This window comes from Triturus cristatus, chromosome 3_2 (genome assembly GCF_964204655.1).
Source record: "Triturus cristatus chromosome 3_2, aTriCri1.1, whole genome shotgun sequence".
NCBI lineage: Eukaryota > Metazoa > Chordata > Amphibia > Caudata > Salamandridae > Triturus > Triturus cristatus.
In genome coordinates this window covers 1,124,545,430-1,124,568,056 of record NC_140584.1, presented here as the reverse complement: position 1 = coordinate 1,124,568,056, position 22,627 = coordinate 1,124,545,430, and the positions used below count along the sequence as shown (strand labels likewise).

The 22,627-nt window shown below is 45.5% G+C and overlaps 1 protein-coding gene across 1 annotated transcript in view; it reads left to right on the top strand.

The window, feature by feature from the left end:
• The window catches only part of LOC146859229 (uncharacterized), a 149,707-nt gene extending 131,901 nt beyond the window's left edge, over positions 1–17,806 (top strand). Inside the window, exon 3 of the mRNA XM_085647148.1 lies at positions 17,634–17,806. Coding sequence (XP_085503274.1) covers positions 17,634–17,806 — 173 coding nt within the window. The remainder of the gene's footprint in view (positions 1–17,633) is intronic.
• Positions 17,807–22,627: the final 4,821 nt, after the last annotated feature.

Sequence of the window (22,627 nt, the reverse complement as noted above, 5' to 3'; positions counted from 1 at the left end):
TGTACAGGCATCTAAAAATGTGTAATGTGTTTTCTAGGCATACTACCAACCACCAGTGCCGGTGGGGCCAGCGGCGATGGCGATGTGGCTATTCCGGAGGGGGCGGGAGACCAGGCGGCTCCTGCAGGAGCTATGGGGGGTTCCAGCAGCAGTGGCGGGTGGTGGTAAGTTATATTCATTACTTCTTGACATTGCTACTAGATGGAAGTATGTTCACTTCACTCACTGTACTGTGAGACTTATTAAGTTGTAGTGAACATTATACAGCGGTTGAAGAAGACACCCTTTACTTAGCATTAGCAGCGTGAGTTGAGTAACCAATGGCCTCTTCTATCTGACTCCAAATCAGCTGTGAAGGTTTTATGGAGAAGACTAAAACTCAGATCAGATGACCTTGATGGATGTGTTGAACAAAGAGGGAAAGAAGGGTGGAAGGAGGAAGGACGGGCAAGATGTAATATGACTGGCAGAGAAGGATATGTTGGAAGCATTCATAGGTAGCTGATAGGAATCAGATCAGATGCATGGGTTGTTGAAGGATGAGTGGAAGGTGAAAGAGGATGCCTGCCTGGGTGGGCGACACAGTATGGGTGGATACTAGATAGCAAGAATCATCAGCGGTGTTTGGTTCAAACTCAAAGCCAATGCAAGCAAGGAAGGAGCGGATGCATGGGTGGTTGTTGGTGAAACCAACAAGGTTTCTTAAGAGATATATAAAAAAGAATGATAGACATTTACTTTAATGGATGTATGGCTGGATGTACTATCATCAATAGACAGCAATAGGTGGAGACTGTCACTGGAGAGTCTTACTTTGAAGAGAATGTAAAAGAAACTGTGCCAGAGTAGCAAAGCAGAGTGGAATATAAGTAGTATTTTCAGAATACAGTTGACTCACAGTAGTTTGCAAGCACATCTTCTATATATATTCAAAAAGCGCCTTCCTCCGACTCCGAGGACCACTCCCTACCTATGTTAATGTATTTTCGAATATGTCAGCCAGCCTGCAAAGAGTGGCCTATCTGTTGGTTATACAATCAATGAAAACAAAGTACCCTATGCAGTAGCAGTCGGTGGTGGGAGTGCTGGCGGGTGGTGACGTGGGGAGGGGCAGGGTGGGGGGAAGTAAACTATGTATTATGGCCAAATACAGGAAAGTAAACCTAAAAATAAATAAAACGTTTTTCATTTTGCGCACTGCACCGCCAAATGCGATGCAGTGCGTGCAACTAAATGTGTTTTATTTATTTATATTTATTGTTTACTTGCCTGTCATTGTCCATAATCCATAGTTTCCTACCTCCACCCTGCCCCTCCCCACGTCACCGCCCGGCAGCACTCCCACCACCGACTGCTACTGACCTGATGTCGTATTACCATGTTATATAATATAAGCAATGATCATTGGATCCGATAAATAATATGCCTTTTTGTAGTACCCAGGGCAGGGTGAAAGTGAAATTGAGCAATTGCCCTCATGTAACAGAGAGAGTATGGCCAGTGCCACCCGTAATACAAAAATATGAGCTTCCCCAGCTGCAGACAGTAGTAGTAAATAAAACTAATGTGAGTCTGCATCATGTGACTCGTATCTGTTTCTCTTGGGTGCAAGCTTAGCTGACTGAGCTGGCATACCGGCTACAACAAGGTTATGTTATTTTGCTAAACTAGAGATAAGAACAAGAAGACTGGTGTGTACTGGAGTACATAGTGCTAGTATAATGCCTAAAACTCCCACAAATGTTAGAGTCCGAGGAAGTAGGAGGATAGATACTTACCACAAATGTAATGTACTGTGCTTGCTAGTGATACTGTGCCACTGTGTGTTGAATGAATTTTGTGTTACTGTTTTGCCAAAAATGAAGTTTTGGTTACAACAATGTTCTTTTTCTTTCTTGATATAGATCCTCCTTCCCAACCAAAACCTACATGGAAGGAGTTGGCAGCCAGGGCCCGGCGCCGTAAACTGGAGGACATTTGTGAGGAATGCCAGCGTCTGGTGGCTCAGGCAGAGAAGGAGGAGGAGGTGGCTGCAGCTGCAGCCTCCTCCAATGCCCCGGGCCCCAGTCAGGCCCCGCCTCTCGTTTTATGGAGCCATGGTCAGGCAGCCGCCCGCTGCCGTGCCTCAATATCAAGCACTGCTGCCCCCCACCCTGGATGTAACTGCAGGGTATTTCGCCGCCAGATGCTCCTCTGAATGGAACGCTTGGAGCAGCACCTAGAGGAGTGGGTGAAGATCCTGCTTGACAAACACCTGAAAGCCCTCCGAATTTAGGACCTTGTTGAATTGCCCCTTTTTTAATTCCTTTTGTTGGTGGGTGGGTTTTGGGTGTTGGGGTATTTTCTGGACATTTGAGACTTTTGAACATTGGTTGGGGTTAGGGAGGGGGGTGGGTCAGGTCAGAGTGGGATGGTTTATTTTTGTTAGGGTATTAAATTATATATTATTTACTTACATACGATGTTAATGTTTTGTGGGTGGGTTACTGTTTATCAAATTTACGTCACATGCTTGGTTTCCTTGATGCTGCAGGCCCATAGCCAGTGTTTGATTTAAAAGATCTGTCGATTTTGTAACACACAAACAGATAGATGCGATACCCCTCACTGAGTTATTTTATTGGTCCTACTAGTACTGTCAGTCTCTCCTCCTAGTCCATTATACCTCCCACCAAACTTATCTTACCTGTGATTGATGATGATGAAGTTCGGCACAGTGATGGCTGCATGGTTGGTTTCCCAAGTGAATGGAGAAGATGCCATGGTTGTGGTGGTAGTAGTAGTAGACACTGGCACAAGCATTTGAAGAAAAAAAAAGAGACAGTCACTTGCCTGAGAGAGACTGTGGGAGGAGTTAGTAGAACGATGTAAAGTATAGCATGGATGGGCAAGCAGAAGAAGGTCCTTGCCCTGCTTTGAAATTCAATTAGTGTTGCTTTCACCACATCTGCCCCAGCAAGCGTGGGATCAATTGAATTAATGTAGTCACATCACTCCTCAATATAAATCACGCAGCCTGGGGAAGAGGGTTAGGGATTGATGATTGGGTGGGAAGGGGGAAAAGGGGGTTTGGGGAAAGGTTTGACAAAGAAAAACAGACAGTATGCATGGACACAACAAAAGTAAAACACAATCTTTTAATACGACTATGATCCATTATCCAAGAAATCTATAAAGGGAGAAAAAGGAAATGCATGCATGATGATTAAGAGAACTTGATGGTTAATGAGTTGTACTTACTAACTACTACTACACAATTAGACAGTACAGGGCAGAAATTATTAATATGAAATTTGCCTTGCCTGTCTGCCCTCAGAGCGAACCAAATTACATGCTGTACCAGGCTTACTTTTATTTTTAAAGCTAGCAAAGAAAATGATAAAATAGTTGTAGGGATCAATTACCAAACAAACCCCAACACAAACTCGTAATGATTGAAGAGAAAAAAGGAATCAAATTAATGAAAAGATGAATGATGAATGATACTAAAGTTACTGTATTATCCTGGTCCAATTGTGGAGTTGCATCATTCTCGTCATTCATCTTTGTCCTATTTTTCCATGGACACTCCGCACATCAATCATGGGTACCACTGCCTGCCTGATGTGGATTGGTAAGGTAATTGTGAGTTGTTTCTCCCACTATAGCACAGGGTAAAGGCTGGCCTGTAAGTGTAGATGGAAACACAAAAGGAGTATTGAAAAATAACTGAATTAAAAAAAATAAACTCAATTACAGTGGAATGCAAGAAGAGAAGACAAGACTCTTGAGAGAACACTTTCAGACTGAGGCGGCTTGGATACATCGTGTCTACTCTACAGCATTAAGCTACAACAACAACAGGACAGGAGCCAGCACAGAACAGGCCCACCACGGCACAGGCCCGGCCCGGAACCCAACCCCATTTACCTTAAATTTTGACAGAGCCAGACAAAAGGCATATGCAGCAACCTAGCATTTTCCAAATCAAGTGACTAAATCAATGCGCTACAGTCACTCATACCACTACACTCTACTCCAGTCCACACCACTACACGGACATGTAGCCTAGGTCTGCTGTGGTTCTTGTTGAATTGTTGTGTTTACCTTTTATGCCAGTTCATCAAACACAGTTATTCCATCAATTATCTCCAATCAAACTGATTAACTGTGTGGAAAGATAGTATCATCTGATTCATGACCGTGTGGTACGTGTTGTCCAACACCAACTCAGTCTGTAGTGACTCCGATTAGGTTCATAATATATTCCATATTACAAAAATGCAACTGATATTGGCATGCACCTGCAGTAGTAGGAGTACAAAGTGGTTATTAAACAACAAGGAAACATTGACGGTCACTTGAGTCACTTTTACTTTGTAGATAAACTAGTATAGTTCGACTTCATGCACATTCACTCGTAGTCAGCAAGCATCCAATGCAATGCATGCCATCATTCATAATAATCATTACCTGTCTTGCTCTTCTCTTTGGCTGTCAGATCAGATGCGTAGCCTTCTGACAGTGATGAATTTTGGCTCAAAAACAAAACGGAAGATAGCTGTAGTCACGTTTCACTTCTTATGGAGGGACTGTTAGAGGCAACATGTATTGTACTATTCTCCATCTCCATCCAATGTCTGGCTTGCTTGAAATGTATTTAGGGAGAGTCAGGAAGATGGAGTAGGACTCTGAGGAGTGGAGTGGACAGTTATGCACAGACGTGCAAATCCAACAGGGAAATAAAAAGAGGAGATGGTGTTGATTAATTTGTTGTGATTAGATTTGAACCAGAAAAACAGATACACACACAAATAAAGCAAGGAAGAACAATTTGAAAGCCTAGTTGTCAGGGAAGAGGAGCTCGTCCTCAAACTCTGGTAGTTCGGACAGAAGTAAGTCATGTAACCCACTACCTATGTCATCGAAGTCGCTCTCCTCTTCCTGCTGTGATTCACGTATTTTGTACTCTGGTGGTATAAAGTGCTGATTCATTTTGATCATGGTTACCCTCTCCACGTTTTTGGGCGAGAGACTAGTCCTTTTCACAGTAACAATGGCACCAGCAGCACTGAAAACATGCTCAGAAGAGACACTTGCAACAGGGCAAGCCACATACTTTATCGCCAGCCTGCTGAGCACTGGCCATTGGCTTCTTTTCCCATACCAATACACCAATGGGCTTTGCTCCATGAAGACCTCTGTTGTGTCATCCAGATAGGCCTGGACCATCTGCTCAATGTTCAGTGGTGCTCTGATTTGCTTGGCATCTTTTGCCTTTGCATCAGCAATGGACGTACAAAACCCTTTCCGTAGAAACCAATCACTTGCTGTTTTTTTAAATGTGGCTGATGATCCTGTTGGTGCTGTTGTTAATGTTATTGCTGGTAGAGTTGATGACTGCTGGGAGGCAAACGCACTGCTCTCAGGCTCTGAAGTAGAACTTGACTCTGGGTGCCCTGTAGTACTTTTTCTGGCCAGGGGTGGCGGGCCTCTAATTAAGAGCCGTTCGTTTTCAAAGTCAGTGGCTTCCTCAGCTATCAAAGTTTTGTACTTGGCAGCATCCACTTCTGAAAAAGTAATTACTTCATTACTGTTCAGTAATAATTTGTAACCAAAATTGAGGCATTAATGTAATGTCGATGTGACACAAAGTTATTTTGAATCCTTGTATTTTCAGATAAGCCAACGGCTAAGGTGTCCACCAAATAATATGCGTCTACTTTGTCATCCACACCTGCGTACGTTTCAGACGCCTCCTTCAGCTCTTGCTCTAGAATGTACAACAATGGGATAGCTTGGCCCATAGTACAGTCCTCCCTGCTGACTTCACGTGTGAAGACCTCAAAAGGAAGTAGCATCTCTGTCAGGCATTTAATGAGGACCCATTGGGCCATCTCAACGGTCATGCCTTTAACAGCAGTATCTCCTGAACTTTTCATGACATAAGCATTGAGTGGTTTGTACTGCTCAAACAGACGCTCAAGCATGTAATACGTTGAGTTCCAATGTGTTGGCACCTCCTGGATGAGTGCTTTGACTGGCATTTTATGCTCATGTTGAATGACCCTCAGCTGCTCCCGGGCTTTAAAAGAAATGTGTGCATATTCTTCTGCATTTGGTCAGTAAGTTGCTGAGTTTTTCATTGATTTTTCAGAAAGTCTTGAACAACAATGTTAATGAAGTGTGCCAAACATGGGACCCTGAAATAGCCACCATCTTTCATGGCCCTAACTACATTACTGCCATTGTCCGTGGCAACAAAACCAATGTTAAGCCCTCTTGGTCGCAGCCACTCAAACACCTTGCTGTTAAACTCATCCAAAATGTTTGCAGCAGTATGAGATTTCTTCATAGCAAACATGGCTACAGTTGCATGTTTGCGAGTGTCATTAAAAATCTCAGCAGTGTCAACAACACCTGCAGATATCAAATCTTTAACACCCAAAAAAGAGACCCAGTGTGCAGTGATGCACATGCAATCAGTGGCTTGGCAACTGGTCCACATGTCTGTTGTCAGGTGGATACTCCAAGCAGCACTCTGTTTTAAGGCTTTTCCAAGCAATTCCAGCACGTCGTGATGTAGTGCTGGAAAAGCAACTCTGGCGAAATAGTAGCGGCTGGGAACCTTCCATTTTGGGCAGATGGTTGTCACAAATTCCAGAAAACCCACCCCTTCAACAAAAGAAAAAGGGATACGGTCCAGTGCTAACATTTTAGCCTGCTTCGCATTGTACAAACGTGCTATTGGGTGGTTGCGTTTGTACTGCCCCTCCGGCCTAGTAAACATGCTAAGAATGTTAGGCTGCATGGTATTCCTTCCTGTTATGCTCAACGTCGCACTTTTTTTAAAAGCAGTACTTCTTGGTGTCTCAGGCTGACTCTTACTCTTGTGCCACTGCGATGTTGCTGAGGATGTGGGTGTTGCCACTGCAGTGCTGGGGACAGGGCTACTTTGTGTACCACTACCACAGAGAATGTCTCCCTCTTCTTCTTCTTCCTGTTCCACCGTGAGCGGACCTTCTACTCGTTTATCCCCACCAACAGCAATGGTTCCAGTTTTTATGCGACGAAGGTGCTCTTCCCACTGGATTGCGTGGTGTTTTTTCAGATGGGTCATTTGGCCTCTGGTACCATAGTTTGTACCAAGCTTACCACGACTAACAGAGGTATGACAAACCGTAAAGAAGTTCTACACTGGGGAGCTTAACTTTTGTCTCCTGCTGGAGGTGCCACTTCCAATGCCGGATGAACTGGAGGGTGTGCATTTAATTTGACTCTGTGCAGTACCACTACCTTTTTCTGCTGAGGTAGTGCTTGTGCTGGTGCTTGTGCTGGATGTAGGACGCTGCCGGCCCTTTGCTAATATAAATATGGAAGCTGGAGGTCGTGTTGGTGTTACCTATGTTGGAGGTATGCGTGCTACATCACTTGCAGCCATTTTGGATAAGGTCAAAATGTTGGTCTCCATCTCCTCTTGGCTGGGAGTGATGTTCGTGATGACTGGCTCATCATCATCATCATCAGCATCCTGCTCTTCTACATAAACCTCCATAAGTGTAAGGCTTTCTCGAACCTTCCTTTTCCCATGCCTGATCTTGGGACGTGTCTCCCAAGTAGCATCTAGATCATCAGAAGGGGGGCTTGGCGAAGAATTTGATGGATTAACCCTCCTTTTCCTTGCTGGGGATTTGGAAGACAATGGAACTTCTGAAGGAGTGGCTTCCTCTTCTTCCTCTGCATGAGGCTCAATTTCCCGAACTGCCCCTACTTCGGGAGGATAACTACTATTGCGGGCGGTGGTTCCCTCCTGCGTTGATTGTGTACTACTTTGAGATAGCGATAAGTTTAGTTCAGGCTCAGCATCACTGCTTTCCACCTTTAGGCTGGCTACCTCTTCAACACTCATCTGCTTGGGCCTGGGTTGGTGGGTTGGGCCCACTGATGCGGAGGTGCTGCCCCCAGCGTGGCCCCCGGACACCGCTGCTGCAGGTGTCATTTTTGGTGTCCCAATAAAGGTTTTGTGTGGCACACCAGACTTAAGTGACACTTCCTTCTTCTTCTGTTCCTTCTTCTCAATGGCAACGTTCTTGGTACTGGAGGACCTGCTACCTGCTTTCTTTGGGGGCATCTTCTTCAGATGTCAACAGCACTCAGTTGCACAAGTTGCAGAGATGGCTGGTCAGGTCACTCGCACGTCACGTTGTGTACAGCAGCAGGTCGTCGGTCTGGCACCACAACGGGCGATGATGACACACCTCCTCCTCAGTCATTTGTGCACCTAAAGCAAAGAAGCCATAAGAACATCAGTCAAAAGATAGTACAATCAAACTAATATAATATATAACTTCTGTTGTGGTGGGTGGTCACAAACACAATTAATAAATGTTATTAAGTCAGTGAACAACAACAGTGTAGCCATTTATGAGACTTTGACAACCAGGCCAGGGCTCCTGGTATACTACTGTACTGTGTACACTCAGGAAGAATAAGAATAGCAAAGAACAAAAACATAAATGTAGTGTAGCCTGTTTGCCCTAAATAAAAATGTGTGCATCACATGGGATGGATGCAGCATCAGGGAGCAACAACAACAAACACATACACATAAAAAGGCATTTATTTATAACACCCAAAAAGTGAAATATACAAAGAATAAAGTAAAACCCACATTTTGCAATTCAACCCAAAGCAATCCATGCCATACATGATGTTGAAATTCAACACAGACACAACACTAAAAAACAGTTGTTTAACTTCCATGCACCCGTGATGATTGATGAGTAGTACCCCTGGGCCTACTGACAGACTAGGCCACAAGCTTGGAGGCCTATGAAAAAAGCACAGTGGCTGGTCCCACAAAATGGCCGCCACCACATGGCCAGGCTACTCACAAAAACAAGAAAAGGTCAGGAATGCAAGACAGACAATGCAAGCCTATGGCAAAAGCACAATGCCTGGCTTCACAAAATGGCCACCACCCACATGGTCAGGCCACCGACCACAATAATAACAAAAAAGTGAATACAATCACAGAAACAGGAAGTTGGAGTCTCTGTGGAACTTACTCCCTCTTTAAAAAAAAAGTAAAAAAAAAAAGTGACTCCGTGCTCCAAACTACAGCAAAATGACAACCTGAGGAGTTTTTTTAGCAAAGTGCACCAAATTATCGTTTTCGAGAAGGTTTTATGTTGCTCGCGAGATATTGTTTGCCAGATTGCAAATTCTGCGCGTTCGGCACTGCAAACTGTACAAAAAGTCGTTATCCCGTGCGCGAACACGCATATTGAGAGCGCGAAAATGACAAAAACTGTAAGTCCTCGTTGTCAAAGCTGTGCGGAGTTGCCAAAAGTACGCGAGCTGAATTCCTAGGGTCACCTACTGGCTGAAAAGCCCTATTTCATTAACACATACCCAAAAACTTAAATTCCACTTCAAAAAAGACATTTAGCAATTCAATCCAATGCCATCCATGGTGTTAAAATTCAACAGACAACACAAACAGTTTTTATGCACCCATGATTTGATGATGACTACCTCTGGGCCTACAGGCCACAAGCTTGGAACAGAATGGCAAAAGCAAACACACTGAATGGATGGCTCCACAAAATGGCCGCTAGCCATCCACAACAACAAGAAATGTAAGACAGACAATGTAAGCCTATGCCAAAAGCACACTGCCTGTCTTCACAAAATGGCCGCCACACACATGGCCATGACACAACAACAACAAGCATAAGCCAAGGGGAACAAAGAAAAGACAAGCAGGCCTATATGGAAAAAGAAACACACTACTAAACTACCACCACAAAATTGCCACAAGCCACATGGGCACTCACAGTCACAACAGGCCATGGAAAACAATGAACTGAAGCAGGCCTATATATGACCGGGCAAAGGAGGCCTGCTAAACAACACAGCTTTAATATAAAAATGAAAATCAACAGGGCTACGAAAGGATTGGAAAGAAGTTACACATCAAGCACACACACACATCCAAAAAAGGTATTTAACACACACACCCAAACAGTGAAATATACCACAACCACATTTAGCAATTCAATCCTATGCCATCCATTCCCTATATGATGTTTAAATTCAACAGACACCACAGAAACATGGACCCATGGGTACCCTACTGGCTGAAATTGCAAAGAAAAACAACTAGGCCCCTATTGAAAGTACAAGCCACCCACAACAATAATTTTTAAAAACAATGAAAATCCCAGAAAAATGTAGGTACAAACAAGCCCCAATGAAACAAACATGTACACCAACTCTCCAACTTACTTGCAAAATTAAATCTCAAATCAAAAAGTCCTCAAATAAATGCAATCCAATGATATGATGCAGCAGACAGACACAAAAAGTGATCCTTCCAGCTCCAAATCCAAATGAAAGTGAACAGCACATGGACAAAGCACTGGGAGGAGCCTGCTGGACAGGAACAGGACGTTGGAGACTCAGGGGCACTTCCTTCCTCTTGAAAAAAAGAGTAAAAAAAAAATAGGACTCCTTGCACAAAAGACTATAGCCAAATCACAATCCGAGGAGTTTTTCTGAGCAAAATGATCATTTTCGAGAAGGTTTTATGATGCTCGAGAGATATTCTTCGCCAGATTGTAGTTTTTGCATGTTCGGGGTCACGATCTTACCAAGACAGGCGCCGGAAATCAGCTCGTGCTTCTGAATGACATGTTCGCGTTCACACACTCTCGTGGGATCGGGCAGCCATATTACAAATCTCATGGCGCTTGTGAACGGAAAGAAAATCAAGTCGGCGAACGCAGATTCACGGTAAGACGTTGAATATTGAGCGCGCAAGGAAGCAAAACAACTACGCTACGCTGTAGATTGCGTAGCAATCTGCAACTTCACGCTCTACGCGAATCGCGAAGTTACCGAAACTTCACAAACTCCACAAGCAGAGCATAGTTCACCGCCCAGGCTTAGTATAAACCCGTGTTGGTGGACAGATACAATTTTATTTATGATTGGTGCCAGTCGGCTAGCTAACAACTTAGAATAGATTTTAGAGTCCCCATTTATCAACGTAATAGGGCGATAAGATCCCAGATCTGTTGGTGTTGTAAATTGGCAGCGATTGGCTTAGCATTAGCGGAATCCATCTTGTATTTAGAGGCTATCTTGTCCATTTTGCGGAATCCATTTTGTATTTCTGACAGCCATTTTGTTTGCCATGTGCTCACTATGTGCTTTGTCCTCCCTCAGTGTTGACTGCTCTTGTAATCTGCCTAGAAACGAACTATATTTAGCATCTTCCACCTTTGCACATGCCCAGTGAGTTTTCAACTGTCCTTGCAGCTGTTAGTAGTATGTAACTGTCAGCATGTGTTTACTAGCATTGGCAAACTGTTAACTCCTCCTACTTGTCGACTGTGCATTTCTATATGACCTTATATGTACATAAAATCTTCTGCTGTACTTGTACCGCCCTCTTTCAATCCCCTGTGTGGGTATAAAAGGACCATGCTCCTTCTGTTTGGTGTGCTACTTCATTCAATATCGAAGGGTGCTGTGTGAATGTAGTTCCACCTCATGAGGTTTATTAAACTTTGTATTTTCTATTCCAGTTTCTGTGCCAACTTCTTCCTATTGGTCTGAGGACTCTGTGCAGAGAAGGGCGAACCCCTTGCACTGGTAGGCCTAGCTGAGGTCCACTTCTACAAATTGGCGCCCAACCAGTGGGGCTCATCGGCGACTCGGATGCCCAAAGGATTGGTCGCGACGAAGGATTGGAATCTCGCTCTGGACGCGATCGCTGCCCGATGAGACCCGAGTCTTGGCAACCACGGCGTTTTTCCTTTCTTTCTGATCTGACCATCCAGGTGGTGCCGGTCCTCGAAAGAGATCTCTTCTGTTGATTCGCCATGCAGTGACCGTTTGGTCGATTTTAGAACTTGGCAGTTGGAACCTGGACACCAAGTGATTGGTAAGTGTCATTCTGCGGCGCTTGCTGTTGGTTTTTATGCCTGGGATTGGTAAGGTAGTTTAGTAACACTTACTGCGGCTTTTGTATTTTGGATTTGTGTTGGCCAACTTAGATTTCTATGTGATTCATATATAAATTGCAATTTATATAGGCAGGTAATGAGGAGAATTTTCTCTATCTGAATTGATTTGAACGGCACATCGTACTGAAGGTACCTTAAGTGCTACTTTGAGTATAATACTGCATATTCTGCACTATTTTTGGCATGCCTGTTTTTAGCACACTTCGTAGGATGTGTTGCTTTTGTATTGGTACCAATTTGAGACTCGATGAAGCACAACCGGCCCCCCCGGAGGGGAACGCCTAATAGGGATATGTATATTAAGCATGGTCTTTCTTCTATAATGTACAGCACATTACGGAATAAATACACTCGTAAGGATCCTGAGTTGTGTTGGCCTATGTATGGGTCATTTGATTTACGAAAGATTGAGTATGTGGAACAATGTCTGTGTAAGCGAAAGACTAGGCAAGATATGTTTGATTGTGTACGAATGTGGGAGAAAGAAGTGCGTGAACGAATGAAGCGTGAGTAAGCCTTGATTGAAAAAGAACAGCGTATGGACATTTATGTGAAAGCATTAGAGCTGAAGAACAAAGAAATAAAAGAGTTAAAAGAGAGAGAAGATAGGGAGCTCAATTTACAGGTAACTGGCCAATACGCTGTCCGGCGGCCCCTTTATCCTATACTTAATAAACCACAAGATGATTCCTTATTATTAGATCGTCCTCCACCTCCATATACTGTTCCTTCTGCCCCTCATGAGTCAGATGAGGACTCTAGTTTGGAGGAACACAAGGCACGAGAAACTCGCTCTATGTTGACCGCTGCCCGTTCGACCCAGCTTAGATCTGCTGCTTGTAAAGCAGTTCGTAGCATTGCCCCCGCCTCTGAACTTCTAGATAGTATGAAAGGGTGGCAGGAAAGGGAGCAGCTGTATTTTACTGAGGTGTTTGCCGCAGAGGTCCATGAGCTGTTTAGGAAATATTCTGAGGAGTTAGAGCCTGACGATGTAGCAGTTAATTGTAAGCAAATGCGTGATGGTCTTTTTGTTTTCCCCCAGGTGAATGATACAATCAGGCATTTGGTTAAACTGCGTGTTGATGCAGTCCGTTTGCGAGAGGAGAAAAAGGCTGCAGACGTAGCTGCATGGACATCTCAGACCGGCATGGCACAAGCTTCTATCTCCGGAACAGATAAGACTATGATAGTTCATGCGAAACCTATGCGGGAGGCCGCGCCTTTGTATGTTCCTCCTAAAGGACAGGGTACAAGTGATGATAAGGCCTCTATCGATGCAAAGGGTTATTTTATTTATAATTGGGTTTACACTTCTTGGAAAAGGACGGATGTCATAGCACTTAAAACTGCATTGCCTGATCCGCGGAAAAATCCAGCCGCTTTTTATGAGGAAGTTGAGGGTGCTATTAGCTCTTGTACTATGACTTTGCCTGATATTGATGTATTTTTCGGATTGATTTTACCGCCTGATATGTGGAGAACTGTTCGTAAAATTGATGATCGTGCAGCTTTTGGGGCGTTATGGAAAGAGTTAGAACAAATGGATGTAGAAAGGGAACCCGCACAGAAGCCATGTCAGTTAATTTTAGATGTTCCCGTAGCTATATTAGTTAAGTTAAAAACGATTATTCCCCTAAAAAGATAGATTGGACTGTTTTAGCGTCTTGTAAGCAAAAGGCAGACGAACTGGTCTCTGATTTTTTTACACGCTTTGAAGAAGCATTCCACGATTTTAATGGCCAGTCATTGACAGATGACACGGGCAGACATCTGTCGATAAATATGTTGCAAACCTGTTGCCAGGAATAGCTAGTCGCTTAAAAGCCAGTGAGAGTTCATGGACTACTTCTTCTCCAGTTTCTCTCTTGACTATGGCTCAGTATTATGAACGCCAGGAATTAGAAGCAAAGGGTAATGAGTATAAGAAGACTAAAGAATTCAAAATGAAGGTTATGTTGGCTTCAGGCTTATGGCCCACCTTTTAGAGGTAGTGATAGAGGTGGACTTGAATCTTATGGTTCGTCTTTCCCTTCTTATACTCGTTCGAATTTGTCTGCTGACCAGTGCGCGTACTGTAAGAAATTTGGGCATTGGGCTTCCGATTGTCCAGCACTGTGTGCTCTGCAGTGTCCACGTGGTCGGGGACAAATGAGAAATCGTTCAGGATATTCAGGGCCTAGAGGAAGCACAGGTGATCGTGCTAGGTTTGATGCTAATATACGTGGGCAGAATGGGTTTAACACTGAGGGATTGAAGTCAGCATATAAGGTTAGCATAATGTATCTTAATCAGTATCCCTATTTCACATGTACAAGTTAGGGCTTAATGGATGGTCTATTCCCTTATATTTGTCTGATATAAAGGGCCGAAAGCAAGACCGCGGCCATCTTGGATTGTGACTAAGCCTTGTTAACAGACCACGTGGTTCCCTCTGCCCACCATCTGCCTGATTTAGCTCGCACTAGTTTAAGAGACAGGCTGAATTGTATTTACGACCGAGACCCAAGGTCACATCTGCTAAAGGGAGCATCAAGCGAATTCCTCTAGACCTGGGACGAAAAGGGAGTCACCCTCCCGACCTTCTTTGTAAAGATAGTAACCCCTTTTGTGTGCAGCCGAAACTAGATATGGTATGAGCTCATTAGGAGCACCTGGGCTAAATGGTGTTTTTCCACGTGTAAGGCTTTGTATGCTGAACTGTTATGTATATAAGTGGGATTCTGTCAAGGGGCCAGCAGTCTTCCTCGGCACACCTGATGGGTGAGGATCGACAAGGCTCCTCTATGTAGAGTTCTGCTGTGGCCAATAAACGCTTGAACCTTCTACGTTGCCAACTGCTCCTTATTTAACTTAACATTGCGGGCCACTGGTAAGTGTGGCCCTTGGGATAATTTCTAGATTACTTCAGTTGGCGACCATGATGGGACCCCGTGATAGGGTCTTTCCTCCCCCGTATCCGGGTGGTAGGATTGGGGGCGTCTTGGCCGGGCGGGCGGAGAGGAGCTTGAAAAAGTCCACTCCGCGCTCCTGATTGGGATGCCCTCTGCTGCTAGTCGCCCTTCACCGGGGTCCTACGGGCTTAACCCAGGAACTGACTGTGTTGGTCGTGAGGAGTTGGCGGCGGAGAACGAACATTCGTACCTGGGTGCACCCAGTGAGTAATTTGAAATTTTGATTTGAAGCACGCGCTGTAAGGCGGTGCGTTTTGATTTGAAGCACGCGCTGTAGAGCGGTGCATTGATTTGAAGCACGCGCTGTAGAGCGGTGCATTGATTTGAAGCGCGCGATGTGGAGCGGTGCATTTGGAACAGTTAACTGGAGTTTTTGATTTGAAAGGTCGTATAGACCCTAGGAGAGTTACGAAGGTCTTATGGGATGGTCCGGTTGGGACTGACTGTGAAGACTCCATGGACCTTTTTGTGATTTGAAACAACTGTCAGAGACCATTGTGCAATGCACGGCCGAACTGCACTTGGGGAAAGCCCTAGCCAAAGCTGGGTAGCTACGAGACATATCTGAGGTGCGGCTTGGACCACATCGGATTAGTCTCGGTGGTGAACCAGGGAGGTAGAGGGATGGTCCGTATTGCAGTTTGTGGTTATTTCCTTGTTGAGATTTTGTTGGTCCTTTATTGAATAATTCTCCACGGACAGGAGTCGACGGGCTCGGTCCGTTTTCTTGACGTATCTAGGTTGGGTGGATTGAATTGTGAAAATAGAAATATAAAGCGCCGATGTATGTGTTGTATGTGATATAAGAATTAGTTGTATGTTATTTGTGTTTGTTCACTAACATGTCTTGTTTCAGTAAATTGAATTGTTTCGGCTGCTGCTGCCGGACAAGTGACTCGTTTGGCTGAGAGTCAGCCCGCCCCACCAGAAGGCAGTCCCAGCCACTACATGTATGTGAAGCACGGAATTGCTCCCCTGTTATTTAACACTCTATGGCATAGGTATACCAAAGGTAATGATGAGTTACAATGGCCGAAGACTGGCTCCTTTGACGAGAACAAAATTGCCTTTTTACAGGAGCAATTGTTCTCTAGACGTAGTAGGCAGTCTATGTTCGACGCCTTAAATGCATGGCAAAAAGAATCAAAACAACGACGAATGAGGGAAGAGAAACTAGCGAGGGCTAAGGCGGGGCAGAACATAACCCAGAAAGCTGTGGCCTATGATAGGGCTCGAGTGGAAAAGGGAATTGATTGTATGAACCGTGAATTTAGACTGAAAGTTGATAAAAGCTATGTGACTCGACCTAACGCTGAGGATGAATTAGAGGACCTATTGGACATAAGGCCACCACCCCCCTATGTCCCCCAACAGTTATATCCTGAGGTACCGACAGCCTCAGTATCGGCCGGGGCAGGGACAGTCGCCCCTGCACCGGTTTCTGCCGTGTCCTAAGCAGCCCCTGTTGCATCGGCCCCTCCAGCCCCTTCCCTTCCCCCGCCTATAGCAGATCTTTCTCGATTGTCCTCATCTGTTTCGGAAGTTATGGCCTTGTTGCCTAATTCATTGTCAGTTGCGACAGCTGAAGCCCCTCAGTTGTCACCTGGGTCGATGCATTCTCCTGCTGCCTTGACCTCTTCTTCTGTGAGTGCAACTCCCGTTGCAGCTGTTTCAACTCCAATACTTCCGGCCAGCTCCCTTGAGGGAAGGAAGCTGTTCACTCGATCAGCGTTAGGAACGGAGGAAAAGGAGACCATTGCTGTACAGGCATCCCAATGGATGCGGCAATCTATTTATACACTGTCCGACATATGGAGCACCATGAGAGACTATGAGCCGGTAATGCAGCAGCATGCGTTAGAACACATGGCTGAATGCCTTATATCATTATGGGAACAGGTTCACAAGGAAGGGAGGGCTCCGGCCATACTGTATGATATTCATGATCAAGCTCATAAATCTCGCTCACCCCGGAGGCAGTGTATGGGAATGTGCGAACTTTGGTAACCTATAGAATGCAACTACAAGCTGCCATTCCCCCAGGAATGCAACAGTACCCCATGCGTGAGGTACACCCCATTTATCACCCAGAAATTACCAAAGTAGTGAGTGCACAAGGGGTGGTTACCCGCCCCAGAGTAGATGCTCGTTTTCAGGAACAGTGGGTGTATACTCCGTGGAAACGCAGTGAAGTACTGTCACTCAAAACTCAGTTGCCAGACCCCAGGAAGTACGGCATACTATAAAGAACTCACAGAAGCCGCTTCCTCGGCAGTGATGACGCTGGCTGATATCGAGCTATTCTTTGCTCTACTGGTGCCGGTGGACATTTGGCGTCAAGTGCATGACCAGGACCATGCGACAGAGTTTGGGGGGACATGGGATCAATTGAGGGATTGGGACAGAGATCGTAAACCAGGAGATAAGCCCCCGGCCGAGATACTAGCTTTACCGGACAAAATAATCACCTACATGCATTCGTTAATCCCTCCCAGTAAGGTGGATTGGGAAAAATTGTCGGCGTGCAAACAAAAGAAAGATGAAAGTGTGTCAGACTTCTTTACCAGGTTCGAAGGAGTTTTTATTGATTTCAGTGGACAGGATCTGTCCACGGAAGGGGGCATACGCTTGTTTGTTAATAGGTTTGTAACTAACCTATTACCTGAAGTATCGGCTCGACTTCAGGCTGCGGAAAGCACTTGGACAACCACTACCCCTTCAACTGTCTTGAGTATGGCTCAATACTATGAGCACCGTGAGAATGAGAGTAAAGAAAGGACAGAGAAGAAATCGAAAGATTTGAAGACAAGGATATTGTTACAGCAGGTGGAGAGGGGTTGAGGGAGGGGTAGAGGACCACAAAACTTTGCCCCGCGAGGGGAGGGTCCCTTGCAGAGTGTAAGACGGAGGGACCTAGAAATAAATCAGTGTGCGTTCTGTAAACAGGAGGGGCATTGGTGAGCCCAGTGTCCACTGCTGTACGCACAGAACAGCATTCCGAGGGGCCAAGGAAGAGGACGGTCTGGTGGACATCGGGGTGGATATACAAGGCAGGATAATTTCGTACAAGGTGAGAATAGCCAGAATTGCTTTGACCAGGGTCAGGGAAAACAGTATTATAATGAGGGATGTGCGTCCGATGATTTGGCAGGCTATTCTCAGGCATAGGACAGCCAAAGACAGAGTGGGGGGCATGTGTCAATTCCAATAGATCAAGCTGGACCTTCTGTTCATGCACGGTTGATGGATACATCAGGTAAGTTTCTAGTTGACACAGGGGCCATGAACAGTTCCGTTTCACGTGCCCTTGTCCCAGGGGCTGCTCTGTCTGGCCAGAATAATGTGTCGGTAGGGTTTTCCGGAACTCCAGTGGTAAGCCCCATCTCCCAGCCCCTTTCCCTTACTCTAGGACCGGTCTCGATAGATTCGCCCTTCCTTCTCACTTCACAATGCGGGGAAAATCTCCTGGGCGTGGACATACTGAAGAGATTACATGCCCGTATCTATTGCTCTCCAGACGGTGTTTACCTGACGATCAAAGACCCCTCTTCTCTTTCGACGCAATGGTTCTCCAAAAAGGACCCCTTACCCCCCGAGCTCGTGGAAATTCCTCAGATTCTTCGGCTACCGGAGATACTGATGTAGGTTTCTTGCAAATCCCTCCCATTTCTATCACCTTGAAGCAGGATGCTCGACTACCAAAAGTCCCGCAGTACAAAATTGCCCCGGCCGGTGAACGTGCTTTACTGTCCATCATTCACGATTTAATACGCACCGGTGTGGTGGAAGAGACAGCCTCCAACCCATGTAATAGCCCTATTATTCCGATTCTTAAACGAGCTCCGGTACACCAAAACCCTGACTATGCTGATACTTATCATTTTGTGATTGACCTGCGAGAAATAAACAAGATCGTGGTGCCCCAATATCCTGTGGTACCCGATATTAATGCCATCTTAACGATGATTCCTCCTACGGCCCAGTTTTTCTCTGTCATTGATTTGAAAAATGCTTTCTTTAGCATCCCTATTCACCCGGACAGCCGATATCTTTTCGGCTTCTCGTTAGGAGGCCGCAGCTTCAGATTCTGTCGCGCCCCACAGGGCTATACAGAAAGCCCGAGTATCTACAGTCAGGCACTTAAAACCTTATTGGATACCCTAAATTTGCCACCAGGCAACATATTGTTACAATATGTTGATGACCTCCTCGTGGCTTCTGATACCGAACATGGTTGCCGGGAAGCGACAGTTGCATTGCTACAGCATTTGGCGAAACATGGTAACAAGGTATCATTGTCGAAGTTTCAATATTGTCGACCGGAGGTGACCTACTTGGGTCATCTCCTGTCGAAGGAGGGAAGACGACTGACTCCTGATCGCATCATGACCATATCTAACATGCCTGTTCCTCGCACGCAACGTGATGTCCACGCTTTGCTTGGTATAACCTCTTACTGTTGCCAGTGGATCCTTAACTATTCCCTCCTGACTAAACCTTTCTTATATTTAACGACCAAAGATGTGCATGAACCTTTACCTTGGACTGTTGAATGTCAGAATGCTTTTGCTTCCCTGAAAGCTGCTCTTTGCTCTGCTCCCGTGCTTGGCACCCCAGACTACCGGAAGCCTTTTGTACTCTACGTGCATGAGGTGGACGGTTGTTCGCGTTCAGTGTTAACACAAGGATTTGGTGGTAAGGAAAAGACCTTGTGCATACTTTTCGGCTGTATTGGATAATGTCGCCGGGGCGCTTCCTAGTTGTCTAAGAGCCACGGCCGCAGTTGCAGTGGCGATTCGACAATCGGAAGGGCTCGTCCTGAATACGGATCTGACAGTGATGGTACCTCACGCTGTGGACGTATTGCTAAACAGGACACAGACTCAGCACTTAACTAGTGCGCGTCTTACGTGGTACAAATTGACCCTGTTTGCACCCCATGTCACTATTAAGAGATGTGTCACCCTGAACCCCGCCACGCTATTACCCCTTCCTCTGGGGGACCATGGCTAAGACACACATGATTGTATATTTCGGACAGAGGAAGAAACGAAAGGGCGGATAGATTTGACAGACATCCCTTTATCTGATCCCCAAGGAGAACTGTATGTTGATGGCTCATGTTTTAGGCTACCTAGCAGCACTACAGCCGCGGCTTATGCAATCACCACACTGCAGACAGTAGTTGAAACAGCCAAAGTACCTTATCATTCCGCCCAGGCTGCCGAACTAGTCGCACTACTAAGGGCCTGTGAATTGGGCCAAGGGTTGAGGATAAATGTCTACACCGATAGCCAATATGCTTTCGGTGTAGCACACAGTTTTGGGAGGTTGTGGGCAGAGAGAGGGTTCCTTACATCCCATGGTCAGAAAATAAAGAATGGTCAGTTGGTTTCAAGACTGTTGGCTGCACTGACCTTGCCCCAGGCCCTAGCCAATGTTAAATGTAGTGCTCATAAAGTTGTAACTGACAATATAGGTAAGGGAACTTCCTTTGCAGACAGAATTGCTAAAGAAACTGCCCAATCCAACACCACCACTATGTTTGTAACTAATCAATATAAAGGGATGGTAGAAGCAGGAATATTTAGTAACACCATAGACAGCGTGAAAGAATTACAACAGGAAGCGACCCCTGAAGAACTAAAGTACTGGCAGGAACAGGTGGGGAGGATGGATGAGAATGGATGCTGGGTTGACCTATCAGAAAGATGTAGATGGCTGTTGCCGAATGCATTTGTGAATGTGGTAGTGTTTATGGCACACGGTCCCACACACGTAGGGGTTCAAGGTATTTGTGCAATACTGGATCCTGTATGGTATAATACCAACATCAATAAGACCACGAAGCATCTAGTCCAGAATTGCATGATTTGCTTACAGCATAATCCAGGGGGTAGTATACCCGTTCTGACAGGTAGTTTTTTACCTCCCACTCTACCCTTTGAAGTACTCCAGATGGATTTCATTCAGCTTGAGCGAGTTAACAATCTCAAATATGTCCTGGTGGTGGTCTGTACCTTTAGTAAATGGGTGGAGGCATACCCCGCCAAGGAAAATACTGCCCTAGCCACTGCAAAAGCCTTAATAAAAGAGTTCTTTCCCCGATATGGGTTGCCACGGGTGATCTGGAGTGACAATGGGAAACATTTTAATGCTGACCTGGTCAAGCATGTCTGTACAGGCCTGTCTATACGGCAGAAATTTCACGCTGCCCGGCACCCCCAATCAGCAGGCTTGGTAGAAAAATATAACGGGATTCTAAAATTAAAATTAGCAAAACTGCAAGACACGACAGGGTTGAAATGGCCAGACCTACTACCTCTAGCTCTGCTGTCTGTAAGAACCACTCCCCACTCCCATAGTGGGATATCGCCCTATGAAGTGATATTTGGAAGGCCCGCTAATGTATGGGGAGTGCCACGACCAAAATCTTTTAGGGACATTGAGTATCCTATGTTGGCAGATTATCTCTATGCATTAACTAAAGATCTTCGTTCCATCCACCAACAGATATCAGCGGTACTGCAGCCCCTGCCGGAGGGTCCTGGACACAGTCTGGAGCCTGGACAGTGGGTCCTGGTTCGGAACTATCAACGGAAGTCGAGTCTGGACCCGCGCTGGACCAAGCCCTTCCAAGTGCTCCTGGCCACGAGAACAGCTGTCAAGGTTGAAGGAAAGCGGCATTGGATCCATGTATCGCATCTCATCTGCAAGGCCAAGAGGCCATATTAGAGCATGGAAATAATCAATGTACCGAAGAGTCACTTTCCCCTGAAGCCCCAAGACAGGTTGACGGGCGAGGGGAGGGTGCTGTGAGTTCGGAAACATCTGTACCGGGTGGCCTGACACCCGAAGTGCAACATCTGGCCAGGGAAGCCACGCACCCAGTTCTCTGTGTGACCCCACAGTGCCTGTTCTATTCATCAATCCCGAGATACCGGGTTATGTCCGATACAACCAACGGCCCCGGCAGAAAACAAAGATCCCAGGTTCAGCTTAGAGAATGAGAAGGGAAGTTTGAGTAAAGGAACCTGGGGATCACAAGAACACTGGACTGAACTCGTTGAGGGCTTGGAACTTTGAGAACAGCCCTGTTCAGAAAGAAGGTTAAAAAAAAAACATTGAATAGTGGTTGGGGCCCAGGTGCATTCTCCTTTCAGCAGAGTTGTGTTAAGTGCAACTCCAACGCGAGAAGTTTTTGAAGTTTTGTTGCCTTATTTTTATTTTTTTGTTGTGTGGAACAATAGGAGTCTGCCTGTGAGGCTCTAAACGGACACAGGAAAGAAGCACCCTCCAGCAGGCTGGACTGCTCGTAGATTCATTCCCCGAGATTATATCTCGACTCTTAGTGAGAATGTACCCCATTGCTCGTTTTGTCCCCGAAGAGGAACGTCCCATAGTACCCCGCCCTGTGTGCCAATGTTTTCTACCTGGAGTTTGCGTGTCAAGATCGTTTTCATTATTATAGTAGTTGTTTCATTTTTGTTATGCTTTGGGGTGTTCATATATTTAGAGTTCCGTCATCCTGTACACACCCTGATAACTTCCACCCCTGCTCCTGAGGAGCATCCCTTTCAGACCTTTGCCCCACATAAAGAAAGGTATCGCCAGACCTATGTAAATAATGCTTTTATTGAAATGTTACACCAGACCCATAGC